Here is a 17593-nt window from a genome sequence, read left to right on the forward strand (position 1 = left end):
TTTGGTGAACTTTAAGTGGACTTGGAATAATATAATGAAGTCCTATATCCTTTTACTCATATTTAGCAGTTAGGAAGATTTTGTCACACTTGTTTCCCCCTCTCTTGCTTTTCCTGTTGAAGTATTTTAAAAGCTAAGGTCAGATGTGTAATTTACCATTGTATTCTTTGGTATGCATCTCTCAAACCATGTACTCTTTCTTATAGATAACAATTATTGCATTTACTAACTATACCAGTGATACCTTGATACCATCTAAAATACTCAGTCCATATTCACGTGATTCTGTTTATCAAAAATATCTTTCTTTATTGAATTATATTTGACATGTCTTAGTTTCAGGTATACCACATAGTGATTTTATGTTCTTATGCTTTACAGAATGATCACATGATAGGTCTAGTTACCATTTGTCACCATATGAATTATTACAATATTACTGGCTCAGAAATGTTTTACCAGTTGGTTTACTTGAATCAGGATTCATATAAGATTTTTTTGTCTCTTGAATCTCTTTTAAATGGGAGCAGCGCCCTCGAACCCTTTTTCCACTGACATTGACTTATTTAAGAATCATTGTTGTCTCATAGAATGTCCCATTTTCTGTGTTTGCTTCCTTATGTCACTGGACTTCTTCCTCTATACCAGGTGTTGGCACAGTATGGCCTGTGGGCAAATCCAGCCTTTCCATCTGTTTTTGTAAATAAAGTTTAATTGAAAGGCATTGTGTCTATTTGTTTACATATTATCTGCAGTTGCTGTAGAGTTAGTAGTCATGACTTAGGCCATGTGACCTGAGAGCCTAAAATACTTAGTATTTGGCTCTTTACATGACAAATGTGCTGGCCCCTCCTAGTTGATGCTAAACAATTGATTAGATTCAGTTTTGACTTTTTGCGTCAGTATACTCTATAGGTGGTATGATGTATTTCATACTGCCTTATATATCAGCAGGTATATAATATCTGGTTAAACCACTGTTAATGGGGCTATGATTGATTAGTGGGTTCAAGTTTTCGTCTATAGGAGGGTTTTTTAAACTTTGCACTACTAATGTTTTGGGCTGAATTATTCATTGTTGTGAGGGCTGTCCTGGGCATTGTGGGGTGTTTAGCCGTAATGCTGGCCTCTGCCCAATGCCAAGTAGCACCCCTCTCCCCTATTTGTGACAACCAAAAAGCCTCCACACATTTCCAAGTGTCCTCTTGGGGTGGAGACCAAAATTATTCACATTTGAGAGCTACTGGTCTAATAACCCCCCCTTCATTTTTTACCTGAATTAGTTAATTCATTAGGACTTGTAAAACAGATTTTTAATTCTGTCATCCTTTCCATGTTTATTAGTTAAACATGTTAAATATTAGAGCATTTGTTAGTTAAATTTTTCTATAAAATTAACTTTTCTTCATTAACCAGCACTATTTGGTTATGCTGCAGTAGATCATACAGATGAGGAAAGATGAGGTCAATGTGTACTTCTTTGTCTTCCATTGCCAATTTTCTGAGTAGAAAGTTGGGGGCCTGCGTTACGTGCAGTGTTGACCAGTAATTTTTTTGTTTACTTTTGTTGTTACTTATATTTTATTTCCTTTTTTATGGAATATTCTGAACTCAGAGGTTTTATATTTACTCATCATGTTTCAGTTCATTGCCATCATTATTACTGTAACTTTTTTTTTAAGATTTTATTTATTTATTGGACAGATGGAGATCATAAGCAGGCAGAGGCAGGCAGAGAGAGAGGAGGAAGCAGGCTCCCTGCTGAGCAGAGAGCCCGATGTGGGGCTCGATCCCAGGACTCTGAGATCATGACCTGAGCCGAAGGCAGCGGCTTAACCCACTGAGCCACTAGGCGCCCCTATTACTGTAACTTTTGATGCTTAAATATTTCTTTGGTCAGTGGGGACGTTTTATTGTTCACTTCTAAATCCTTTTGACATTGAAGGGGATTTTTAAAAAAAATTTATTTGTCAAAGAAAGATCACAAGTAGGCAGAGTCAGGCAGAGAGAAAGTGAGGAGGAACCAGGCTCCCTGCCGAGCAGAGAGCCCAATGCGGGACTCCATCCCAGGATCCTGAGATCACGACTTGAGCTGAAGGCAGAGGCCCAACCCACTGAGCAATCCAGGTGCCCCGAAGGGGATGTTTTTTAACAGCAGCCTTTTTGGCATTGTTTTTACTCTAAATTTTTTTTACTATGTGATTGGATCTTTTAGTAATAGTTAATATAGTAGATGGACATAGTTAACAGTTATGTGTTTGGAAAAGGTTTAATTAGTTAAAAAAAAAAAGTACCCATCTTCTAGCCCCCAGAGTGAGTTTTCTCAGTACCGTTTCATAATAAAGGAAGTAGGGGTTCATGGAGATATGGCTGATTCAGGGCAGAGGATGTCCAAGATAAGCCTGAAATACCTAGTTATACTAGAAAGCAAGGACAATATTAAATTCTACTGAAGATGTGTCAGAAGGGCCCAGGAGTCAGCTTGGAGAGTTTCCTAGTGGCCAAAGATGGGACAATTTGAGTATGGATAAGGGTAGGAATAGTAGATTGCAACATGTGAGTCTGCACTGATGGTCTAAGCACTAACAACCCTGCATTGGTCAACTGTGAAAGCAGCTAGGGAACCAACTCATTGGTTTGAAAACTGGTAAATAAAGGGATTGACTCTAGCATTTCTCTTGATCTTTTTGAAGTCATTTGTACCTCAGGTAACCAAATAATCAATCAAGGGAAGTTTCTTTGCATAGAAGGTTTCCACCCAAGAAATGATGAAGGAAAAACTGAATATTGCCACTTTGCAATCCCTAATGAAATAGTGGATCAAGCAACCAGTGATTGCTAATAGAACGGAAAGAGAGCTAACCAGACATGATGTGCCTGTGCTGATAGAAGTAATGACTAAGTAGCACCTGTAACGTATTCGTGCCAAAAACCTGAATGTGATTTGATCAGGCCTTTAGATCTAAATGTGAATTCACTGGCAGTACAGAAACAGGAAAGTGTTAAATATAAGTGTTGGGGTACCGGGGTGGCTCAGTGGGTTAAAGCCTCTGCCTTAGCTTGGGTCATGATCTCAGGGTCCTGGGATCGAGCCCCACATCGGGCTCTCTGCTCAGCGGGGAGCCTGCTTCCTCCTCTATCTCTGCCTGCTTCTCTGCCTACTTGTGATTTCTGTCTGTCAAATAAATAGATAAAATCTTTAAAAAAATATAAGTATTATTGGAATACAAGCAGCAAAATCAATACTGTGGGGCACTCTATAGGATGAATGACCCAGTTTCTTCAACAAACGAGTTGCAGGGAAATAATAGGTTGAGAGGGGTTGTGCCTGTAGTTCTACATATCAACCATTTGCAAAGTCTGGGCTTACTCGATAAATAAAATTGGGATTGTTGGAACACGTGAAAATTTGAATCCTACCTGGGTATTTAGTGATCTTAAGGAATTACTGTTAATTGTATTAGCTGTGCTTGTGTTACATTTTAGAAACTTACTATCTTTTAAAGTAGTGATTCTCATTGGGGTGAGATTTTGCCCTTTAGAGGACACTTAGCCATGTCTGGAGACATTTTTGGTTGGCACGACTTGGAGGTGGAAGGCAGTGCTATTGGCAGCAAGGGATGCTGCTAAACCTATCAAGTGAACAGAACAGCCCCTGTAACAAAGAGTTATTTGGTCAAAAATGTCCTAGTGCTGAGGTTGAGAAACTTTATTTTACAGATAGATACATTCTGGAATATTTGTGGGTAAAGTGGTAGGTCTGGATTTTGCTTCAAATAATCTGGATGGAGCCAGGAAATGGATAGGGATATTGATGAGTTGATAACTGAAGGTAGATGATGGGTATATGAGAGTTGATTTTGGTGTTTTTTCTCTTTGTAAATGTTGAGTGAGAGAGTGAATGAATGAATGAATACAAGAGACATTCTGCAGCCCTAAGTAAATTAGACGGCTTCCTAAGGATTTAGATTACTTGGTTAATAAAGTTGTTGACAAATGTTTCTAAGCCATGTGCTAGTGTGATGGAATGCTTGTGACTCAAAAGACAGAGAAGGAGACAGATATTAGCCTAATAGCAGAAATAGATATAAAGCTTACAAAGGATACATGTGCTCTGGATAACATCTAATAAAGGAAGATGCCCTAGGATGGGAGGCCGGAGAAGTGTCACTGGTTAGGGAAACTTCTTGGGATGCTCTGAGGGTCAGCCCCTATGGAAAAGTGAAGGCAGCCGGCCTGTCGGTGGGTGAAAACTGCGTTGCGGTTACAGCAAAGGTGTCAGCCAGTCCCAGGGAGCTCAGGCATAGCGACGACCTTCAGAATTGCTCTGAATTCAGATAAGTGGTTTGGGCGATTGTTACCAGTTAACAGCCCTTCTCCCTTCTGAGGCACTAACTAGACAGTGGGTGTAGTTGCCCCCCAGGCAGCTTCCAAGAGATTCCTCTGTGAGTGTCAGCCTCTAGCTCTCTTCGTAGTTGGGAAAATGAAGGTCCTTTTCCTGAAGAGGACTTCTGGGTGACACACCTCAGTGTCCACTCCAAAAGTCGTTTCTGAAGAAGTAGGATGGACCTTGAGTACTGGTGGTTGAGTAGGAGTTAACTAGGCACAGAGAAATGGTTTCTTTTTTCTCCCCAGGGGCAGCAAGCTTTCTCCAACACAGTGCCAGGGGAAGCTATTGTTAGTATCAGCACAGAAACAGGGAGACCACTTAGGCTCTTCGATGAACAGGCTGATATAAAACATTGAAATCTGGATATGAACATATAAAATTTTAGACAGAAAAGTCTCCTAATAACCCCAACCTTCAGAGATGACTACTATCAACATTTTTGTATATTTCTTTTCTGTCTTCTTTCTCAGTGTATTTCATTAAAAAGCTAGGATTTTATTATAGATGTGATTTGATTTTCTGCTTTTTTCTTGAGTTTCTCCTATACCTGTACTGTTTCTAATCACAACAGCAGTACTTGCCGTTCACACACAATTTAGGAAGTACCAATTGTTGTTGTTGTAGTTTCTACACCCATCTCAACTCTAAGATCTTGATCCACATGCTCTATTGACTGAGGCAGCCAGGCGCCCCAGAAAGTACAGATTTCAAAAAAAGAAAATGAAGAATACACACAATTCCTCTTCCCCAGCTTCATCTGTGGTTGGCATCCTCCAGATTATTGGTCATGTATATCTATAGCTTTTTTTTTTTTTTTAAGGTTTGAGTCTTTAAACATCACTTGCCTATTTCTTTTGAGATCCCTGGCTGGGAGTCAAGAGTCCTGGGTTCTGGTTCCGGGTCAGAACTTCTATTTTCACCTTTTAATTTCTTTGTTTTTTGTTTGTGTAAATACTTTCATAATAAAAAGTTAAAATATTCATATGGATGAAAATGTTTATCTTTTAATATTCTTGGTAGTTTTGATGAAAATGCAGAATGCATAGTAGGCATTTGATAAGTGATCTTTTTCCCTCCTTTATCTGCAGATTATTGCTGTGGCAGCTTTGGTCCATCACAGCTTTGCATTGGATAAAGCACCCCCACAGCCTCCCTTCCAGTCATATTTCTGTGGTATGTATATTTTTTAGCTGGTCTTCTAATGGCTTGATTTTAATTTTTCTTCCTTTTTCTCCAGCTATTTGATCAGTAACTTTTTCTTTTGATATTTTTAAGAGTAGTTATTACATATTGTTAAAGAAGTTTTCTTTTTCATTTTTTTGTTAGCTGTGGACACTGAGTTTTATTGGATTTGTGGATCCTATTCATCTGGTTTATTTTGTTTACGGAGCAGAAGTTGAGAGGCAGTTTGACATTTTTTTTTCTGTTCCAGTGGTTATTTTATTGGAATATTCTAGTTTTTTTTCCTGGGTCAGAATTACACTATCACTATTTCCGTTTTATGATGTCTTTCTAAAAGTCTGTCATAGAAGCCTGACCAAGTTTTCTGTGTGGTGAGACAGTATGTCCAGGCATAAATGAATGTCTGCCTATTTAGGAGGAGTTACAGTATATCAAATTAGATCTGAGTTTGCTCTGTGTAAAATTCATTTGGTGAAAAATGTTACACAGGAACCTGCATGCCATGAGTCAGTTTCCAAAGAGCGTTCTGACCTATTTCATGTGGAGACCTTAGTCAGCTAAATAACTTTTTTCTTTTTTAAGAAAAGGGCATAATACTATTGATCTATTATATTTCCTGAAATCTTTTCTAGCCTAGAACCAAGTTAGATGGGGGCAGCATCTCCTGTCTGATTTTGTGGGTATTGGGGTATTGGGAAAGGAGGACTAGGAAAACAAGTAGAGAAGTGAATATCATGTATTAGTAGTATTGCGAAGTTTCACTCTTTAAGTGGGGTGGAATACATAGAACAAAAAAATGGTGAGAATACTCTGGAAAATATGTGGAAGAGAGCAGTTGTGAGCTCATCTCAACATGCATTTATTCACCTGCTCTGTGTATGTCACCGTGTGAACAGCTGTTTTGAGTGGTGGTTAATTTACAGTGAAGGAAACTGGTCATCTTTATCTTTCTAACTTGGAGAAGTTTGGAGATCCTTCATTGTATACTGGTTAAGTCTTTGGTGATGGGGGGATTCCCTTTGGGCAAGACTGTTAAACATCCTCCATTCTGACTTAGATGGGTAGAAGATGTTTCATGAAAGTAGTTTTAAACAATTATAGGGACTTAGGGTTCTGTCCATGACTGTTCTTTTTTGTTTAATCAGTCTTTTAAACTTTATAAAAATTGAGGTAAAATTGACATGTAACATTATTTTAATTTCAGGTGTGCAGCATGACAGTTTGATTATTGTGTGTATCATGAAATGATCACCACAATAATCCTAATTAACATCTGTCATCATAGAAAAATGGTTTCTCTTTTGATGAGAACTTTTTTTTAAAAATTTATTTATTTGACAAACAGATCAGAAGTAGGCAGAGAGAGAGAGGAGGAAGCAGGCTCCCCGCTAAGCAGATAGCCCAATGGGACTCGATCCCAGGACCCTGAGATCATGACCTAAGCCGAAGGCAGAGGCTTAACCCACTGAGCCACCCAGGCACCCCTTGATGAGAACTTTTAAGATTTACTGTCATGACAATTTGCAAACATGCAAGAGAGTATTACTAACTATAGTCACTGTGCTGTACATTACATCTCTATGACTTATTTTATGACTGAAGTTTGCACCTGTTGACCCTCTTAACCCAGTCCCTCCTCTATCCTCACATCCCATCGCACTTCCAGGAACCATCAGTCTGTTACTGGTATCTATGACCTCATTTTGTCATTGTTTTTTTAGATTGCACGTATAAGTGAGATCATACAGTATTTATCTTTCTTTGTCTGACTTTGCTTACTATAATGCCCTTCATGGTCTATCCATGGTCTATCCAGGGCAAGATTTGTGACATTTCATTCTTTTTTATGGCCAAATAATAATCTGTTGTATAAGTATACTACTTTTCTTTTTCTGTTCATCCATTGACAAGGACTTAGGTTGCTTCCATTTCCTGGCTCTTGTAAATAATGTTGCAGTGAACATGCGGGTGCAGAGATCTTTTCAAGTTAGTGATGTCATTTTCTTCAAATACCCAGAAGTAGAATACCTAGATCATAGCGTATATTTCTTTCTTTCTTTCTTTTTTTTTTTTTTTGAGAAACCTCCATACTGCTTTCCACAGCGGCTGTACACAGTTTTCATTCCCACTAACAGGATACAAGGGTTCACTTTACTCCACATCCTAGGCCTAAGGTGGAGCTTGGACTTGGAATCCTGAGATCAAGTGTCACATGTTCTACTGACTGAGCCAGCCAGGTGCCCCTCTTGTCTTTTTGATAATAGCAATTCTGACACATGTCAGATGATATCCCTGTGCGGTTTTGATTTGCATTTCTTTGATAATTGTGATGTTGACCACTTTTTCATGGACCTGTTGGCTATCTGTATGTCTTCTTTGGAAAAATGTCTATTCAGAACCTTTGCCCATTTTTTTTTTTTAAAGTAGGTTCCATGCCCAGTATGGGGTTTGAACTCATGACCCTGAGATCAGGAGTTACTTGTTCTACCGACTGAGCCAGCCAGGTGCCCCAGCATTTGCCCATTTTTTTAATTATGTTATGTTAGTCACCATACAGTACATCATTAGTTTTGATGTAGTGTTCCATAATTCACTGTTTGCCTATAACACTCAGTGCTCCATGCGATATGTGCCCTCCTTAATACCCACCACCAGGCTCAGCCATCCCCCCCCAGGCCTTTGCCCATTTTTTAGTTGGATTGTTTGTTTTATTGCTATTGAGTTATAGGAGTTCCTGTGTATTTTGGATATTAACCTCCTATTACATACATGATTTGCAAATATTTTCTCCCTTTTGTTAGGTCACCTTTTCATTTTGTTGATAGTTTTCTTTGCTCTGCAAGAGCTTTTTATTGTGATGTAGTCCTACTTGCTTATTTTTGCTTTTGATGCCTTTGCTTTTGGTGTCAAATCCAAAAATCATCACCAAGACCAATGTCAGGCAGCTAACTGCCTGTTTTCTTCTAGGAATTTAATGGTTTCGAGTTTTTATATTCACGTCTTCAATGCATTTTCCTTTAGTTTTTGTGTATGGTGTAAGATTGTGGTCCAGTTTCATTCTTTTACTTGTGGCTGTCTAGTTTTACCATTTAGTAAAGAGACTATTCTTTTCCCATTGTATATTCATGCCTCTTTTGTCAAAAATTAATTGATCATGTATGCACGCATTAATTTCTTGGATCTCTGTTCTGTTCCATTGATCTAGGTGTCTTTTTATCTTAGTACCATATTTTTGATTACTGCAGCTTTGGAGTATAGTTTGGAATCAGGGAGCATGACGTCTCTTGCTTTGTTCTTCTTTACCAAGATTGTTTGGGCTACTCGGTGTCTTTTGTGGTTCCATAATGAATTTTAGGATTGCTTGTTCTGGCTTTCCTTTTGAGGTCCAACAACATGACCGGTGGAAATACTTGGAACTCTTAACTCTTTAGAGGTAGGGGGTATTTGTTTATATTTAAGACAGTTTCCATTTGGAAACATGCAGCATGTGTATACTTGAAATTGGACTAAGAAGGTGATGGAATCTTTATTTTTTGCCTTCTTATAGTTGTGTCTAAACCGAAGGACTGTATTTTCCCATATACTTTCAAAGAAGACATTAAGGAAAAGGTAAGGAACTCATCATTTATTCCTTTTAAATATGAAGCATCTATTTGTTTAGGAAAAGAAAAAGAGGATGGTGTGGATTAGTAGACTAGGCTATTTTATGTGTTAATTTATTAGATCTGTTCTTGCTACATTGGACTATGGCATTTAATCCACTCAAAATGTATTAGAAATATGAAAGTAGAAACATTTAACAATGTTTAAATGTTTCGCCACCTGAAAATAATGAGAAAATAATGGGTAGGCTCAAATCCTCCTTCAGAGAGCTTAAGTGGAAATATTTCCAAAATGCATGATCATGTGATTACTGTTTTGATGAAGTATTGGGTAGAGCTCCTTCCCCCATCCTCCAGCTTGAAGAAAGCCAAGTGAAGTTGGGAATACTGTGGATAGTAAAGGGGACACATTTTGGAAAGATTGATATCGGCTAGTCAGAATTGATCAGTGATCTCTCAACTGCCAATATACTCCATGAAGTTTTCTTGGGTTGTTAATAAAATAGGGGTGGAAAAAAAGTAGTGTAATGTAGTGAGTCTGTCACAAAGGTAAATGTATTCAATGTAAAGAATTTGCTTTAGAGAGTGTTTCTTTTGTAAAATGTTTGTGTTCATAAATTTGTGAGTTGTTTTTCTTTTTTTAATATCCTCACTTGGCAAAATTTTAGCAACTATGTCAGGCTCCACTTATTTAAGTTGGCTGGAGAAGTCCAGCAGTCTGGGGGGTACTGTTGGATCAGGCTGTTATTTGTGAAGTGCTCTGAATTACCTATCCCAAGTAAAATGATCTAGGAAAATTCATTTAGAGTCTAACTGATATTTGTAGCCAAGTTAGTTGTAGAAAACACATAGCTATCAACTTCCATTTTAAGAGTGTCTTAATAAGAGTGGATCTTTTGAATACCTGATTTATATTCAGTAATCTAAATGGAAGCCTTTTGTGTGAAGATAGGTTTTATTTTTACTGAAGACACCTATAATTCTTAAATGTATGTTTGTTTTCAGTCTAGTTTCTTATTTATGGGTTCTTACACCACTCATGGAGATTAGTTTATACAATCTTTGGGATTTCTTTGAGTGGCAAATACGTAAACAGTAAAGTCTACCAGGGATTATATAGGAAAGTAAGTGTGTTTTTGACAGGTACTTGGATTCATATGTTTGTTCATATGCGTCCAGATACACAAGTGTGTCCCTGTGGGGGGACATGTCTGCACTTCATAGTGCTCAGCATTTAAAGTTTTGCTTTATTTATACATTTACTTCTATGAGCTCCTTAGAGACTTTCAGCAGTTATTACTGTGAAACCTAGAATCAGCATTGCTTCATTTAGTTTTTAAAAAGATGGATTCTTTGTTTTTGTTTTTTTAATATTTTATTTGTTTATTTTGAGAGAGAGAGAGAGAGCGCATGCACATGCACCTGACTAAGGTGGGGGAGGGGGGGGGAAGAGGCTCAGCAGGGAGTCCAGTGCCCAACTTGGGACTCGATCCCTGGACCCAAAGGCAGACACTTAACTGACTGAGCCCCCCAGGTGCCCCTGGGTGGATTCTTTTAATTCTCAGAAATCTAACCCTGCTTGAACAAGGAACTGAGTATAGTATTTAAAAGTAAAGAGTAAATGACTGGTATGTTTTTATCTAACAGAATGTGAAGGTTGAGATTGCTGCAACAGAAAGAACATTGCTAGGTTTTTTCCTCGCCAAAGTTCACAAAATTGATCCTGATATCATTGTGGTGAGTAGATGTCTCATCATGCCATAGGGGAGCTCCTCATTCCTTAATAGTTTTCTTTTCAGTACTTACTGAGCAGCAGAGAATCTTTTTTTTTTGATCTAGGTAAAACTGTATAACATGACTTAAGTTTCAGGTGTATAGTATTATAATTTGACGTCTGTATACACTACAAAGTGATGACTGCCAAGAGCCTCGTTACCGTTAGTCACCATAGCCTTCACTTTTTTTGCCCAACCCCCAAGTCCCTTTCCTTCTGGTAGTTAGCAGTGTGTTCTCTATCACTGTTTGTTTTTGTGTAATTTTGTTTGTTCATTTGTTTAGATTCCACATGCTTTAGGTTCCATATGATGAGTGAAATCTGACGTACTTCATTTAGCATAATACCCTCAAGGTCCATTCATGTTGCAAAAAGCGTGATATCATTCTTCCATTGTGTGTGCATGTACCACATCCTCTTTATCCATTCATCCGTTGATGGACAGTTTAGGTTGTTTTGATATCTTGGTTCTTATAAATGAACATAGGGCTGCATCTGTCATTTTGAATTAGTGTTTTCACATTCATATAAATACCCAAAGTGGAATAGCTGAATCATATTGTAGATTTATTCTTAATTTTTTTTGAGGAATCTCCAAACTGATTTCTGCAGTGGCTGCATCAGTTTACATTCCCGCCAGTAATAGGAGAGTTCCTTTTTCTCCACTTCCTCTCTACTTGTTATTTCTTGTCCTTTTGATAATAGCCATTCTAATAGGTGTTGAGGTGGTTTTGATTTGTATTTCCCTAATAGTTAGTGACATTGAACATCTCTTCATGTGCCTATTGGCCATCTGTAGGTCGTTTTTGGGAAATGTCTGTTCAGGTCCTCTGCCCATTTTTTAACTGGGTGGGTTTTTTTTTATTGTTCAGTTTATGAGTTCTTTATTTTTGAATCTTCAGAGAAGAAATGACCTTATGTACTGGTGGGAATTGCTGTAGTTTCTGCCAATAGAAAAGGGGAGGGAAGAGCCAGCCCACTATAAAGTAGTTATTTTCCTCTAAGAGAAAAGCAACTCATGTTATTGTTGAAGTTCAGGATATTCCACTTATTTCCACTTTAGAGAGACCAGCGTGTAAGTAAGTAAACTTGTGTAGACAGTGGGTTTCTCTGTATAGTGGCCAGAGGAGTTAATTCCCTTGATTTGGTGTCGGTCTCCAAAGTGTTAAGTATTTTCATTTTATGAGCTCAGTGGTTCTCTCTCTCTCTCTCTCTCTTTATTTTAAGTAGTAGCTACAACCCAACATGGGGCTCAAACTTACGACCCTAAGATCAAGAGTCGTATATTCTACTGATTGAGCCCGCAAGTTGCCCTGAGCTTAGTGGATCTCTATGACCTATTCTTTGAGAGGTCAGGGCTAGGATTTTTTTTTTTCCTCTTCATAACCAAATATATTCCCGTTAGATGGGAAGAGTAATAATTCATTGAATTATGTTTGCCCCAGTTTTTAAGAGTCATAAAGCAACATTTTGCTTTGCTCTGGCTTTAGTTTGATAGGATTTCTTCCTTTTTTTTCAGTTAATGGATCAAATTATGTTGTGCTTTTGGTTGTTTTGGAGGAAAGTAGGATATAAATGCATGTATTTTAAGTGTGATATTGGTAATTTGGTTATATGTAAGCCTTGCAAGAAATGTGTGGTATATATTTTTCCACATTCACTCTTGCTCTTGGACAACTTTCTTGACCATGGTGTGGCCAGATTACCTAGAGCCTATAGGTTGTTAGCAAGTGTCTGCTTCTCTTCCAGTATTCTAGGTATTACATATTTTGTTATACACCTTGAAAGCACCAGGAAGATTCTGTCCAGAATGCCCTGCTTTGGTACTCTGGCTCAGAACTAGGTCCTCACCCATTGTCCCCTAGTAGTATCTCTCAGACCCCAAGGAGATGTCTTGGTGCCTCGGATATCTGGCCTGCCTTAGGGTATTAGAGCCAAGTCTGTGTGTGAGAAGTCCAAACTGATCTGATATGAGAGAGAATCCTGACACTGGTGAGCATCTGTAATCCCAGGAATGATAATTTGGAAATGAGACTTTCTCATGTCCTTGTGTTTCTTAATTTAATAGACAAAACTGCCATAAATATATAGTGGTACACATTTTTGATTAAAATTAATAGATCCTGGATATCAACCTTTTGTCTGTACTGTCATTTGCAAATATCTTCTCCCATTCTGTGGGTTGCCTCTTTGTTTTTTTTGACTGTTTCCTTTGCTGTGCAGAAGCTTTTGATTTTGATGAAGTCCCAAAAGTTTATTTTCACTTTTGTTTCCTTTGCCTTTGGAGACATATCTTGAAAGAAGTTGCTGTGGCTGATATTGAAGAGATTACTGCCTATGTTCTCCTCTAGGATTCTGATGAATTCCTGTCTCACGCTGAGGTCTTTTATCCATTTTGAGTTTATCTTTGTGTACGGTGTAAGAGAATGGTCGAGTTTCATTCTTCTACCTATAGCTGCCCATGGTACACATTTTTAATTAAAATTAATAACAAGTGAGTCTATTGATCTGATTTGTTTTAAGCTTCATCTCGTTTTTAAGTAAACTGTAGACAGTGAACCATTACTTTTCACATGATGGAAATTATCATTATAGATGTGGAAAATTTGGTTGCATTTTTGTTTATTTTATTTTATTTATTTACTTTTAAAGATTTTATTTATTTATTTGACAGATCAAGAGAGAGAGATTACAAGTAGGCAGAGAGGCAGGTAGTGGGGGTAAGCAGAATTCCCGATGAGCAGAGGGCCTGATGCGGGGCTCAATCCCGGGACCCTGAGATCATAGCCTGAGCTGAAGGCAGAGACTTAACCCAGTGAGCCACCCAGGTGCCCCTGTTTATTTTATTTTTAAGTAGGCTCCATGCCCAGTGTGGAGTCCAGTGTGGTGCTTGAACCCAGAAACCTGAGATTAAGACCTGAGCCAAAATCAAGAGTTGGATGCTTAACTGACTAAGCCATCCAGGTCTGTAGTTGCATTTTTGAGATAATTTATACTTGGTATAGTTTTGTTTCCTAATTTGAACTATCACCTGATATTGTATAGTTTGTTATGCATTGATTAAGAGTCTAAATCAGTAGTATTTGAACTCAGTTCTTTAAGAAGAGAGTAGATGCAGTTCCTGAGTTTTCTAAGAAGTCTGTATAAACTATTACACAACACAGGTAGGTTCTCAGATTTTAAGGAATTAAAATGGAAATATGTGAACATAGTTTTTACTGATCACGAAAAAGTATGGAACATAAAAATTTGCCTCTGAGACTGTGAGGCATGAGCAGCAAATTAAAAGACATCATATGAACCTTGCATCAATTAGGATGAAATAAAAGTTTACTCTAGCAATCTGCTTAGCAGCTTTGTTAATGTCAAGGCTAATGAATGCTGCTGATGAATACATTCCTGAAGAAGAAAGGACCCCAATCGAAGGTAAGCTCATGATGCCTTCAATTAGAGACCAGAAAAAAGAGAGGGCACAGAAATTCTGTGCATATGAAGATAAATCCTCTAATTTGCGTTTGTTATAATGTTACTGGCTGCCTTCTTTTTCTGACTAGGGTCATAATATTTATGGATTTGAACTGGAAGTGCTCCTGCAGAGAATTAATGTGTGCAAAGTTCCTCACTGGTCCAAGATAGGTCGACTGAAGCGATCCAACATGCCAAAGCTTGGGGTAATAATAGTTTTCAAAATCTTACTTCTTGACTTGACTTCTTTTTGTGGAATAGCTACCTGGGAACACACTGCTTCTTTGAGAATTGGTTGTCTTGTGAGAGGACATTTTAACTTTGGCACTAAACAATCTTTTCCTTTGAATGTAGCATTTTATTGGTTGAAACCACTGGTAGTTTTTAAAATTAGCTATTAGAACCTAGAGATGGCACATACATGTTACTTCCACTTTCAGCGTTACCGATGCTGTAGCCCTTAGAGCAGAGTTGCGGGGTTCAGAGATCAGTGAGTGTTAGCCTTCAGGACTGAGAGGGGAAGGAAGAGTGGGAGGGAGCTGACGTTGAATGTGTAAGAAGGCCGTGGGCTAAGTGCCTGTGCGTTAGTTGGCTGTCACAGCAACTCCAGTTTCCCTGTACTTCTCACAGGGATGACAGAACTTGTTCAAGGTTGTAGGGTTAAAACTGAGGTTTTAAACCTGGCCTGTCTTAACTTTAAATGTCTATGTATTTTTCATTCTACGTGCTTGTTTAACTTAGGGAGGCTTTGGTGGTTTTTGTATGAAGCCACCTTCATTTCCTAAGCCTGAGAGTGCTCTTTGCTTGAAGTCTTATTTTACTTAAAACTTCTAAGTAAAATGAGCATGTTGCCTCATCAGAAAACTTAGGAATCTGTACCTTTTTAAAATAGTCTCCAGTGGATTCTGCTGCTGCAGATTGGAGTTGGAGCTAGTGCTCTTGCTTCTTTTCCTGTTCTTATCTTTACAGTGTTAGAATTGTTATTAAGCTTCATCCCAGCACTTGATTTACCAACTCCTCACCCTTTCACAGTTTTCTTTATATGGCATCTTCTGAGGGAGGTCTACAATGACTACCCTATTTAAGGTGCAGCCCCCTGAATTCTCATTTTCATCACCCGTTCTAGTTTTTCTCTTTTCCATATGCTTATTACCTCCTAAAACTATATCGTTCCTTGCTTTTGATGTCTGTTTTTTTGTTGTCTATTTCAATTGAGATCAGTAGTCTTTTCTGTTTTGCTCACTGCTGTCTCCCTAGTGCTTAAAACAGTGTCAGCTACATAGTGGACATTCAGAAATATATTTTTAAAGATTTTATTTATTTGCTTGACAGAAAGAGGGAGAGAGAGAGAACAAGCAGGGGGAGCAGCAGGAGGAGAGGGAGAAGCAGGCTTTCTGCTCAGCAGCTCCTGATCAGCTCAGAGAGCCTGATATGGGCCTTGATCCCAGGACTAGGATCATGGGATCATGACCTGAGCTGAAGGCAGACGCTTAACCGACTGAGCCACCCAGGAGCCCCATACATTCAGAAATATTTGAGTGATGGCTGACTAAGTGAGTGAATGGAGATTGAGAGTTTCTTCATTATAATTCTGGGCTCTTCAAAACAAGATAGAACAGAATGTTCCCAGTGTCTGCTCATCTGTGGGATTTGCTTTTTGTCCTCCCCTTGTAGGGCAGGGGTGGATTTGGTGAAAGAAATGCTACCTGTGGCCGAATGATCTGTGATGTGGAAATTTCAGCAAAGGAATTGATTCGCTGTAAAAGCTACCATTTGTCTGAACTTGTTCAACAGATTCTGAGAACCGAAAGATTTGAAATCCCAATGGAGAATGTACGAAATATGTACAGGTATGATCCTGGATGCTTTGGAGTTGGTGTGTCTTGAGCAATAGCAAGAGGCCATTGTCACCCCAGGCTGGAGGGACCAGGACTGTTTGGTCTCCTGGAGGGGGATCTGCCTTTGTGTCAGCACCAGCATCTGTTACTTTAATAACTTAAATTATTTTGCCTCTTGAAGTATTTTGATTTTATCAGTGTATGTTTTTCTCCCTTACTCATCCTAACCTCATATAGATGTTTCCTAAGAGCGGTTTGAAAATTGATGTGATAATGAGGTTTCTACCCTTAATTCTTTAATTCAGGAGATAGTGTAAATCTTTTAGAAATTAGAAAAACTGTGAATCACTAAGTTATATAGAGATATTACTTGATTATTTTTTCCTATCTTTATTGGAGTAAAATCGACAAATAGAAATTATATATATTTAAGGTATACAAACTGATGTTTGATAAATATATACATTATAAAACAATCACCGTAAGGTGATTTAACATATCCGTCACCTCACATGGTTACTATTTTTTTGTGGTTACAATACTTTAGATTTACCCTCTTTGCAAATTTTAAATATATGATAATATACAGTATTGTTAACTGTAGTCACATTGCTATATATTAGACCTCCAGAACTTACTCATTTTGTGCAACTGAATCTTTGCGCTTGATTATTTCCTAACAAAGTTTCTTCTGCTCCTCTTGCCACTTGCTCTTTTCTGCCCATTCTTCCCAAGTCCTTGAGCTGCTTGTCTTTCTGACTATATTCTTTCTAGGTGATCTTATCGAGTCTCAGAAATTTCAGTACCATGTGGGTGCTGACGCCTCCCTCTTGTGTATCTTCAGCTTAGATCTTTCCTTTGAATTCCAGACTCCTCTACCAAACTGCCTGTTTTACTTGATGTCTAATACGAACCTCCAGCCTGACTTGTTCAGAAGCTCAACTTCTGATCTTTTGCCCTAGGCTACTCTTGTAGTTCCTCCTTAAGAGTGACAGCTCTTATTTTTCCAGTACTCTTAGAAATCTCCAAAGTCCTATTTGGCCCCAAAACTTTGAGGCTTCCATGATTCCTCTTTCTGGTAGATATCCCATGTTTGAGCCATCACAGACTCCTGTCAGCTTTATCTTCAAAATATGTCTAGAGCTGACCACTTCTTTTCCTCTCCACTGAACCCATCCTGGTCTGCGCTACCCTCCTCTTTCCCCTGGTTTAATAGTCATAGTCAGCCTCTTTGTTGGTCTCTTTGCTTTTCCCCTTGATCCTTGCTGTCTGTTTTCAACCCAGGAACCAGAGTTATCTTGCTAAAGTTAAGTCAGATACTACACTCTGCTCAAAGTCTTCC

General features: G+C 38.4%; 1 protein-coding gene across 2 annotated transcripts in view; it reads left to right on the plus strand.

The window, feature by feature from the left end:
• The window catches only part of POLA1 (DNA polymerase alpha 1, catalytic subunit), a 305904-nt gene that overhangs the window by 29162 nt on the left and 259149 nt on the right, over positions 1–17593 (plus strand). For both annotated transcript variants that reach the window (XM_059157006.1, XM_059157005.1), the window contains exons 16-20: positions 5479–5563; positions 9120–9181; positions 10822–10911; positions 14503–14619; positions 16088–16263. In XM_059157006.1, the coding sequence (XP_059012989.1) occupies positions 5479–5563; positions 9120–9181; positions 10822–10911; positions 14503–14619; positions 16088–16263 (530 nt within the window). The remainder of the gene's footprint in view (positions 1–5478; positions 5564–9119; positions 9182–10821; positions 10912–14502; positions 14620–16087; positions 16264–17593) is intronic.

The sequence above is a fragment of the Mustela lutreola genome, chromosome X (assembly GCF_030435805.1).
Source record: "Mustela lutreola isolate mMusLut2 chromosome X, mMusLut2.pri, whole genome shotgun sequence".
Lineage (NCBI taxonomy): Eukaryota > Metazoa > Chordata > Mammalia > Carnivora > Mustelidae > Mustela > Mustela lutreola.